Source organism: Martes martes (assembly GCF_963455335.1).
Source record: "Martes martes genome assembly, chromosome: 1".
NCBI lineage: Eukaryota > Metazoa > Chordata > Mammalia > Carnivora > Mustelidae > Martes > Martes martes.
Genome location: NC_137888.1, coordinates 187393762 through 187405220, shown reverse-complemented (window position 1 = coordinate 187405220; position 11459 = coordinate 187393762). Strand labels below are relative to the sequence as shown.

Here is an 11459-nt window from a genome sequence, read left to right as displayed (position 1 = left end):
GTCCGGGGGCGCCCTCCCGCGGCAGGGCGCACAGCACCCGGAGGCTGGCCCCAGATCGTCAGCACCGGCCAGGGAGCCCCGGAGTTCCGGCTGAGCTGGGGACCCTTGGCCTCCAGCTCCTGCCTCCAGGAAAAACTGGGAAGAAGAGTCTCCCCGCCCCCGCCCGGAGGTCGCCCAGAAAAGGGAATATGCCCAGAAGCTCCCAGGCAGGGCACTGCTCCGGCCGTTTGCCCTCTCGAGGAAAGGCGATTTGCTGAAAGATAGATGCACCTAACCCAGCTCTCCCACACCCATCCACTTTTAACCCCTCCTTTTTTTTTTTTTTTTTAATTTCTCACCCAAATAAGGCAACACCCAGAATCCCAAGCGTCGGAAGAGTCACCAGAGAAAAACTTGGCACCACGTGTAGGCCGATGTAGACCTTTGCTCCCTCGCTCCCGGTGTGTAGGGACGGGGGTGGGCGGGGGTGGGGGGTGGTGGTGGCTCTTAACATGCAAGCGCCGCAGGAACACGGGTTTGGCTTCACCCTGGTCCCAGCACCCCAAAGGAAGTCGCATTTGGGCAGGGAAATGCTATAAACGCCTGTTTCCTTCTCCTTCTTTGGGGTTGCTGAGCTGACCTGGCGGCGAGGGGAGGGTGGGGGAAAGAAAACGAGCACTAGTGATTCTGTTTATTGTGTTAGACATGTATATATTCCGAGTTCGCTTGTAACAGGAGGATTTACATGGCTGTATAAAGATGGCTGGGGGCGCCGCGCTCTTCCGGGGCGTTCACGTGACAGGCTGGGGTGAAAACCCGCCGCCCGAGGAGAAGCGGAGGCCTTGAAGGAAATGCGTTTCAGCGCACTGGGTTTAAATAAGTTTCCCGAATACACAAAGGTGGGAGCCACGCGTTTGCTGCCAGTCATCGAGGAAACGTTTAGCTTTCCAAAAAATATGCTGGTTTCGATAAATAGATTTTAGCCTCTCTGCTATAGTTTTTTTTAATTTTCTTTTAATTTTAGAAATAAGTTTATACGTGTGATCTGTTTGGGGGCTGGACGGGGCTGGAAGGGAGGGCGAGGCAGTAGCTCTCAGCTCTGCACTGTCCGAGTCAGGTCCTTTGTGGAGGGGGCAGCAGGCCCCACGCTGTCGTGGAGTTTGCGCACGTGTTTCTTTAAGTCAAAGTTTCTGCAAAACCCTTTGCCGCAAGTGGCGCACGTGAAAGGCTTCTTGTCGTTGTGAGTGTGCATGTGGAAGGTCAGGTTGTAGACCTGGTGGAAAGCCTTGTTGCAGATGGTGCATTTGTACTGCTTCTCGCCGCTGTGGGTCAGCTTGTGGTTCTTGTAGTTCCCTACGGGAGACCAAAAACAAAAAAGGAGGGGGGGGGATGAAGTAGGATTGGGGGGGGTGGCCCGCGAGCGTCCCGGGGTTGGCTCAGTTGCCCGCGCAAAGACGGCGACGCTTGGCTAGGCGGGCGCGACCTCTCCGAGTGAAGAAGTTGTCAAACTTCGTCTGCATCAAGCTGAAGGCTCTCAAGACGGGATGGAGGGCCGAGTCCCGCGTAGCCGCCCTGCGCCCCTGCCCCGCCCGGGACACAGGCCCGCGCAGCGTCCCTCCCGCTGTGCTCGGCTGGCCGGCAAACTTTTGCACAGCCCAGAGACGCACCGGGTCCTTCTCCCGGCTGCTGCCTCGCTGGAAGAAATTCGCACGAACCCGGGCTTCGTCCCTCATTTTCTGTTTATCTTCTCATTTTAAAAGTTACTCCCTCTGTTCCCCCCAGCTACCACCTGGAGATCCAAAAGTGCGTTGGAAAACCCACGCCGGGCGCCGGGCCTGGAGGTCTTGGGGACAATAATGGTTTCCCCCAGTCTTGTTATTCCCAGGAGGTGGAGTTTGCCTCGATTTTTTTTTTTTTTCATCTGAAAGGGGTGTCCCGGCTACAAAGGCAAGCTTTTTCTATAGGGCAATAGCCTCTCTTTCTCCTACTTCCTTTCCCTCGGCCCCCTTCTTCCTTCCCACCTCCCAAATTCGGAGTCTACCCATGCAACCAGCCTGACTCCAGCGAGGTCTACTAACCCGGCCCGGAGAGCCTCCACCCAAACCGGTCACAACCCGATTCCAAAGAAATGCCGCGCCCGAGCTGGCAGCTCTGACGTTCCCTCTCTGCGGATCCTTCTTTGCCTTCCCGCTCGGAGTGACCCGCCGAGTCCCGAGGTGAGAGGTGAAGAGAGGGCCTCGCCCTGCACATTACCTTTTTGGTGAAAGCCTTTGCCGCAAAATTCGCAGACGAAGGGCTTGTAGCCCGCGTGGATGCGGATGTGCGTGTTGAGCGTGGAACTGCGGTTGAAGGCTTTGCCGCACTGGTTGCATTTATGCGGCTTTTCCTGCGGAAAGGGGCGCGCGCGCACAGTGAGGCCAAGGCCCTGGCTAGGAGAAGCCACCTCAGGGGCACCTTGAAGGGGCACCTTGAAGGGATACGGGGCCCCCGGGAGGGGTAAGGGGAACCCTTGCCATCCTCTCCCCAACACCGTCGCTCAGGCGCGGGGTGTTGCGCGCGGGCCGAAGTGGACCCGGGGGCCACATACCTGGGTGTGGATAATTTTGTGTCTGCAGAGCGTGCTGGCCTGGCGGAAGCCTTTGCCGCAGACTTTGCACACGAACGGTCTGGCTCCGGTGTGGACCGGCATGTGGCGGGTGAGGTTATAGTGAGCATTAAACACCTATGGAAGGACACGAGGGGGCCTTGTGGTGTGTCCGTCCGAGAGAGAGTAGAATCAAACTGGGGAGGCCATAGCCTACATCCCCCAACCAACACTCCCTTCAGAAACCAGAGCCCTTTTCATTTCACAAACCGCTTCCCGACCCACTGCGCGCACGCCAGTCCCGTGTGGCCGCTGACAACGACATCCCCATTTTACAGAGAAGGAAACTGAGGCCCAACTAGGCCCCCAATGTGAGCAGTAGATAACTACTGGGAAGCTCCTGAACTTGAGAAAGGGGCGGTCCAGGCTCCCTCAGGGAAGCAGCTGTCCCTGCTCGTCCCTCCCAGCCCCCACGGCCCCGGGGCCTCACCTTGCCGCACACCTCGCAGGTGAAGTTTTTGGGCTTGCCATCCGCAGAGCCCCCGGGCAGCTTGCTGTGGCCCTTGACGCCGCCGCGCTCTGCGGTTAGAGCCGAGTTCTCCTTCAGCACCTGCTCCAGCGGCGCGGGCAAGCGCTCCTTATGGGTATAGGGGGACGGATGGGGGAACTTGTCCGCGGCCAGGCCGGCCAACTTGGCGTTCTCCAGCAAAAAGAGCTTGGGGTGCGCAGCTAGGGCGGCGGGGGCCTGTGCGTTGAGGAGGCCGGATGGGAAGAGGTGGCCTCCGAGGAGCTCAGACGGCGGGTACGCGGCAGAGTCCAGGTAGTTGAAGTAGTAGAGAGAGCCGCTGGCCGGCAGCCCCACCGCCTGGTTGATGACCTGCGGTTTGATGACCCTGCCCGCCGGCAGCGCAGACGGCGCCAGGCCCAGATCGGCCTTGCAGCACACGCCACAGTTGGTTTTGCACAAGCCGCTGGCGCCGCACACCGGGGCCCCCCCGCCACCGCCGCCGCCTCCTCCTCCTCCTCCTCCACCGCCGCCCGCCCGGAGGCTGCTTTTCCAGAGCTCCGAGTAACTGAGCAGCGTCTTGGACGGCACCTCGTAGCCTAGGGGCTGGAGGGGGATCATACAGGGCAGCGGCGAGCAGAGGTTGAGCAATTTCTTGCCCTGGCCGCCGTCTGCCTCCAGCGTCCCGGGCCGGGGCTCAAAGGGCGCACGGGGCTCCGACGTCTTAGCCATGATGCGCTCGATGGAGAAGGCCAGCGTCTTGGAAGTGGCCGGCGACGCTCCAGCGCGCGGGCAGGCCGGGGGCACCATGGTCTCCAGGGAAGCCGAGCTGGCCATGGCGCGCCGAGCCGAGCCTTGCCGTGCTGGACTGGGCCGGGGCGCAGCCTCTCTTCTCTAAGTCTGCATTCCGGAAAAGGCAGGGAGGGAAACCGCAATTTAATAAGCACCTTGTCGGGTCCAGGTCACCCATTTGCATTCAAATGAACAGGGGCAGAACAAAGTGCACCCAAGGGTACCAAATTACCGCCCATTAACCCGGCGCGCAAAGGAACCCACCAGCCCCTGCCCTGAGACTTTGAAAGGGGGAAGAAGGGGGAGGGTTTACAAAGGAAAAGGAGAGAGAGAAAAAAAAGAAAGAAAGAAAAGAGCCTCAAATTAACCCCCCCTGAGCCGTTCCTTGGACCCTGGCCTCCGCCACGCGTGCGGGGAGCTGGACAGTGAAGGGGCAAAGTTAAAGAGGACCAGGAGAGCCACCTCGCATTTACCTCTTTCCCCCACCGCCAAGGAGATGCGTTCCGAGCCATGCAGCGTGTCTCCTCTGTCACATTTTGATGGCAAACATCTTCCCCTCCGCGTGAGATCACTGTCTTTTACATTCAGCTGACATCACATGAAGTCACTTGAAGTGGAATGACATGGGCGGCGGCGCGGCTCCCGTAGCGGCCCCTGTGTTCCCCCGCGCCTGCCGGCCGCCGCCGCCACCGCCCCTCAAACTTTAAAAGGAGGCAACTGGCGCCCGCGCTCCCCTCGGGAAAGTGCGAGCGGTTTGCGAATCGGGAAGGAGGGAAGAGACGGGAGGGGGAGGGGGAGGAATCGTGATGGTTTTGCCGGTGGAAAGAAGGTGGGGGGAGCCCAAACCCAGGCAGAGTTCTGTGCGTGATTCACAACTTTGGGGGCCTATAGGTTTGAGGGACGCGGGGAGGGCAGAGGGTCCTGCACGCGCCGCCCCAAAGGGCCCCTGGGTGTCCGTCTAGTAGCTGAACTATCCCTTAGCCCTCTGCAGCCGAGCTGGGCATCGTGCTAATAAACTGCCATTTACCCACGGAGCCGGCGCCAGCCCCGAACACGCGCAAATGATAATTACCTCATTAGGATGTGGCGCATGGACGCGGGCGCCGCGTTTGGAGGGGGGAACTTGTTAATGGGGAAATATTAATTTATGCAAAAACAACGAGCTCGCCTTGGCTGGCGTCGGAGGTCGGGAGAGAGCTCCCGCCGCCTAAGGACGACCCCGTAGCGTCCGGAAGAGCAAGGCCGCGCGCCCAGATCCCGGGGGCCTCAGCGCCCGGCGGGTGCGCCTCCCCCTCTCTGGCCGACTCCCCGCCTGCGGCTGGGGGAGACTACACAGCAAGCTGGAGGACTGTTTGAGATCCTAATCGATCAGAATCGCTGATTTGTGATCGGGTTTCTGAGGCAAAGCCCGGCTCCGCGGCTGGTTTAGGGCTGCGTGCGGGGAGGATTCGGAGGGCAGCTCTCCCTGCTGATGGGTACTTACTGTTTGTATAATTGAGAAGGTCCAATCTCCACCTGTTTAAGGAGCAGATTGAAACAGCAGAACCTCCCCTGGATCCTATTAAAACGTTTTTCCTCCTAAGGCCATTCAGTCGAACCAATTTTCCGAAGTGATTCATAGAGCTGAATTCTGCCAAGGCAGCTCTTTCACTTTTAGCCACTAAAGCACCGCGTGGAACCGGGTTTTGTGTTTTTCTAAAATAAAGAGAAGGATTATCAGAGGGGAGAGGGAGGGGGGGCTTGAAGGGGGGCGGGCAGAGACTTAGTGTGGCCAGAGGTACAAGCAGAGGGAAGAAAAGGCCCTTTTCTAGACAGGCCCCAAGTAAGTTCGGAGGAATTCAGCGTTTTGTGCCCGGCGCACAAAAGCAGCGCGCTCCACGCTCGGTTTGGAGGGGCTGAATTCATCTGTTTGCAGACCATTCCACCTGCGTATCACAACAAACTGCTCAAAGACGCTCCAACACTTTCAACAGGCCGGGTGCTCTTGGCGACAACAAAAGTGATCGAGGCTGAGGGTTCTTATGGGGGGTGGGGAGGACGGCTAGCATGAGAGAGAGCGAGAGAATTAGGTTTGGGGAGGAGGAGGGGGGGTGCAGGGGTTTTTAAAAACTTTTGGACGGTTTTGTTTGCGGGACAATTATATCTTGCCAGCCGGCTTTTGCAAGACCACGAGCTTTGTAGCCGCAACCACAGTTTAAGAGGATTACGGTGGGTATAATATGAGCAAACAGGGTTGAGGGTTTGATAGTGAATTTTATCTCCAAAGATACACGATCTCGTGGAGCCCCAGAAAATGCTACTGGAAGCAAACCCTTTCCTTTTTCACTCAGGAACAGGTCTTGAGAAACTGAGTATCCTGCCCCGAGGCCTCTCAGCTGCAAAACATCCCAGAAAACCATCAAGGAAAGAATGGGAAAGGTCTAGTTTTAACTGAAGGCAAAGCGCTCCTTTTCCCCTTCAGAACTTCTCTCTACTACCCGCTCTCCCTCTGACGTGCAATTTCAGACCCGATATTGACCTGGCAGGTGAGGAAAAGGAAAAGTGTACTTGGAAAGCAAGGGGAGGGAACAAAGAGATGTCTCCGAGGGAAAGTGGCCTGGAGGGTGACATCAGTGGGTTGATTTTCTCACCCTGCCAAGCTGGGAAACTGCCTCTACTGCCCCTAAATTCAGCAGGCACAAGTCCGTCCCCCTAAAACCCTTCTCCCCAAACTTTGAGATTTCAAAGCTAGAAAGAAGCTTGCTCGTCTGAAATAATATTTCCATATACAGCCCACTGAATTTAGATGTTCAGAGAGGCGAAATTCCAGACCCAGTGTACCCCCATCCCTAAGTTAATGTGAAAACAACACAGCGGAACTCGCCCCCCAACACGCACACACACATACACACACCACCGCCACCAAACATGAAACAAACCGACAACTCACCCCGACATTGAAATAATATCAATACACCCGCAGGGGCTGAAAACCCGAATTTCTATCCCGACTTTCCTGCGTGTCTCATTCAGTCACCGGCACTGCACCCCAACCCCCTTTCCAAATTGGGTAATTGTTGATCTCGGCAGCACGAAAGATCTGCTGGTTTGAAAGCTCCATCAGGCTGAAAGGCTTCCAGAGGCTTTCCGTGAACCTGCCTGGCCATCCCTAGCGCTTTTTGTAACTGCATAAGCCATCCTGCTCTCCCCGGCATCACAAAGGAGTGCTACCTCCACAGAAAGAAAACATTTGGGTAAAAACAAGTTGCCCCTAATGTGCCTCTCTTTCCAAATGTTGGGTGAATACACTGGCTTTTATAAAAGTATTTAATTAGCTTCCACAAACTTCTTCCCTTGCCCGCAGATTATATTGAAGTGGAGGGTTGGAGACTATTTTACACCTTGCCACTCACATGTTAATTAATCTCTATCTAACCCTAATTGCAGTTTATTCAAGCACCGCTCAACAGCTCACCCACACAATAAACACTGATCCTACTTTTATACATATTACTTCACGTTAACACATTGAGTAATTAACTCCAGTACCAACTAATAGTGCAAACAAATATTTTCTGTAAACGAGATGATTTCAGGCAGAATAAAAGAGGACTAGGGAAACGTAGCGCTTGGTGGAGAGAGTGCTGAGATTTCCATTCGCTGCCCCTCAACCCTTCAAATTCATTCTCAGTTGCAACATTTTGTGTTTAAGGCTGAAATGTTAAAACAAAGAGGGACAACCTTGGGAATGAAAACTTGGCCATTTTATGAAGTTGGTGGCAGAGTTCTGTGAGATGACGGGGTCGCTGTTTTTCTACCTACACATTTTTAATGACTGGGGAGAGGGGATCCAAAATAACTCCACCTGAAGGGCAACAGGAGGCTCCAGGGATGCGCAGATGTTTCTGGGATGGGAATCCTACGGAAAAGTTTTCCAAAGCTTCCCGCCCTAAAGAAGACCTTTCCTTCAAAGCAATGGTTAGAAGTGGGCCAAGCCTGTGGTGATACAGGTCCCATCTGTCTCCCCAGTCCAGACTAGTACAAAAGCTCAACTTTGGAGGTCAGGTGCCTTCGTGGGCAATTGGACCAAGCAAGCCACCTCTCCTGGAGGCACTTGGGTCTTGGCCCAGGCGAGGCCCACTAGGCCTTGAGCGCTCTGCCCTAGGGGCCACATTTGGAGCTTCGCTCCTACACTTGGGCCCACCGCAGCCAGCCTCACTTGGACGGTGTGGACCACGGCCCACTACTCCTGGCCTGGCCCCACCGTGGGGTCTTCCTCTGCCCCGAGGCCTCAGCCCCAGGTCCCTCTCATTCCCGCGCCTCAGCTGAAAGCCAGACGCTTTTGCCTTGGCCCATCTGGCCCAAGCTTGGTCCTCAACACCCTGACCACGGTGGGGGAACACCGCCAGAGTTGAGCCTGACGCCCCTGGGCGGCCTGTGCTCTTCCCACGCTGCAGAGCAGGGTGCCAAGGCCGGGTGCTTCCGCGGCTCGGCTGGGCCTGACCCACGCTGCGACCTCGGAGATCTGCGGCTGTGGGACGCCGCACCCGTGCCAAGCCACTCGCACACCACTGACTGGGGATCCAGGGTCAACCCTAAGGACTGGAGCGCAATGTTTTAATTGAAATCGCAGGTTTAAGCACAGCTGGCGGCTGTCTATTGATTCTGCAAGGGCTTCTCTTGTGGGAAGCATATTAAATATGACTGGCGCGGCTAGAGCCTCCCCTCTCCTCCTGCCCCCTCCCTCTGGCCTTTTTATGGTCACTAACCCGAACACTGCAATGATGACTTTTGTTTCAATTTTTTTGTTCTTTAATGCCAGGAATCGCCCTCACTTGTGGACAAATTACTTAGCAGATGCCTTCCCGGGGTGTAGACAGCCTCAGAGGAAAATCCCTTCCTTGAGCAAAAGCTCACACTTTGCACCACTGCCGGCATCACCGAGGGGAAAGACAAGCATTTCTACCACAGAAAAGGTGTTGCAGTTCCAGCTCTGGGCGCTTGTATCTGTCTGTTGGTTCTAGATGGCAAGAGGCACTATTATTTTAAATAGTATTATTATTTTCTCACCTGAGTCTAAGGTTGCAATACTTAATACATCCTCCTGCCATCTCCCCAGGGAGCTGAGCAGCCTGGGGGCAGACAGCATGCTCCAGGCTGCCGGCTTGGGGAAACACCCACCGGGCGGATTCGATGTTTTCTCCCCGCTCCGCCGTAACTAGTTTGGAAAACAAAACAAAAACCCCAAATCAAACTTCATGGTTGAAGCTCTCTCCCTCCCTCCCTTCCTCCCTTTCTTACTTCTTCCTAAAGGGATATTTAGGACCTGATTTACATGGTGCCGCGCTTAACCGCTGAAAATAGATTAACTTCTGCAGAGAAATTCTTCTGCGATCCTCTTTTTTTTCCTCCCCCAACCCCCCACCCCCCCCCCAGGAAGCATTTTATTGAAAACATTCGGACCGGCTTGCCAGGAGTGGGCTTGTCCAAGGCTCAGGGGCCTCCGCCTTCGGTGCGTGGTTTGCAGGATTAGTGCGGCCAAGAGACAAAGAGCCCCAGATACCCCGGCCAGACGAGGCCGGGCGCGCCCGGAGAGCTCCCGGGTTCCGGATCCCCGCACAGAGCGCGCGAGCACAGTCTCGGGCCCGGGCCTCCAGGGACAGATGGGCCAGAGCTGACTGCATCTGCCCGAGTCCTCAGGGAGGCTGCGGCGCCCACAGCCAGGGTGGCCGAGTGCCCGTCCCACTGCACCCGGCGGCGGTTTTGCAGCACCCGTTGCATTCGGGGACTAGTTTGCAAATCTCAGTGCACCCACAGACTGGTTTTCACCCTTGAACGCGAGAGGCGCCTATAAGCCAAGGGCGGCCGACTTTGCAGCCAAGAGGAGAATCAGGCGGTGGTGCAAACCTATCATGATTTCCAGAATCCTCCCAACCCCCTCTGCAATCACATCAGAGGACATTAGCTACGTATTTGGAAACCTGGAAATTCGCGCTCCTAGGCCAGGGGGATTCTCCCCTAAGAACAAATCTGCAGTCTCTACCCATTCCAGTTTAGTGCGCTCTACTCTCTGACTACTGGATGCATATACAATCACAAATTAAATACACGTTTAAATATGTATGTAATTAAGTGTACATATTTAAATATATATTATATATGCGTTATGTATGCTCATTGTGTATATACGTATGTGTATATGTATATATATTCACTGCTATCGACAACCCTTCACTTAGAAATGCCATTTAATTAGGAATCTGATCCAATACCCTCATGCAGCAGTTTGTCAGCGGACGTGTCATTTTGCGAGGCGCAGTGGGGAAGACAGGCGCCTCTCGCAAAAGTGTTTTCCTCTTGCGATGCGGTTTTGGTGTGCAACCCAGAGGAAACAATCATTTATGAAGAAGGAGATATTACACACCCATATGCATATATACATACATATATGGGTGTGTGATATCTACATATTGTGTGTGCATATATACACACATACACAGGAAATGAAAAGGAGTTTTGGTAAGTAACTGGCCCTGCCTAATTCGGGTACTGAAAATTTCTGACTTCCTGGGAAGACGGCTTAGGATCCTCCGCGTTATTTAACTTGGCAGCTAGTTAAACTCCCCGGTGGAGCCTGCCCAAAGGTATTAGCGTTAAGTGCTGAGAGCTGGAGTTACGCCGGCAGGGAAAAGGAAGGACTGGAAGGGGCAAAGGGGTGAGAGGAACTGATTTCAGATTTGTCCAAACTTCTGGAAATTTGCTGGGCAGCGTAGGTCTGCATTGGCTGGTCCACTGGAGAAGAACCTGAAATGCTAGGATCACTTGGGAAGCCAATCTGTCCATTCTCTCCTTTGGTGGGTGGTTTGGTTTGGCTTGGCTTGGCTTTGACGGGCATTTCCCTGGTGTGAGGTCAAAAAGTTCTTTCCAGCCTGGGTTTCTTGAGGTCTACACTGTTCAGCTGAATCCCATCTTCTCCACCCCTGGGTCAAGATTTCCGTTTAAGTGTCCCACCCCCCACCCCGTGGTTTGTAGGTTAACTTTGGTAAAGACAAAATGGCGACGGCAAGGACACTGAGTAGAGCTCCAGCAAGAATGAATCAGCCTCTTGTTGCTTCCCTTGCTGTCTCCCTCACACACAGACCCTGTCTTTTTGGGGAATGAACCTAGGGTAGCAATCATTAGATGATGACTTATTACTGAGGGCCCATGATATGCCAGACACAGTACTAAGCTAATGCCCGCTCTACTCAGTTCTCACTTTTCTCTATGAAGTATATAGTCATATGCCTATTAGACAGACTTGAAAAAATTGAGGCTCATATGTTCAAGGTCACATGACCAGGAAGAGTTTGTTTTCAGAACCGGTTTGTTCCTTAACCACCATACTAAAAACCCAGAGCTAAACAACTAGCTTGAACGACTAGCCGAGTGTAAATTGGGACACTTTGAAAACCTGGTTGGCAGTAGCTACTAAAGTTGAATATTTGCATTCCTTAGGATCCAGCAATTTCACTCCTAAATATATACTCAACAGCAGTGTGTTCCTATGTTCACTCAAAGACGTGGACTAGAATGTTCATAGCCTTGGTATTGGTAATAGTCCTAAACTGGAAATTGAAT

General features: G+C 54.4%; 1 protein-coding gene across 1 annotated transcript; it reads right to left on the bottom strand.

Annotated features, from left to right (window-relative positions):
* Window positions 1-1072: 1072 nt before the first annotated feature.
* Window positions 1073-5479, bottom strand: FEZF2 (FEZ family zinc finger 2; the record flags this gene model as incomplete). Its single annotated transcript, XM_080822210.1, has 6 exons — window positions 5340-5479; window positions 4334-4431; window positions 3054-3968; window positions 2567-2701; window positions 2233-2365; window positions 1073-1332 (listed from the first exon to the last, which is right to left on the bottom strand). Exons 3-6 carry the CDS (start codon window positions 3903-3905, stop codon window positions 1073-1075), a joined length of 1380 nt encoding a protein of 459 aa, XP_080678336.1. The 5' UTR covers window positions 3906-3968; window positions 4334-4431; window positions 5340-5479.
* Between the last annotated feature and the right edge of the window lie 5980 nt (window positions 5480-11459).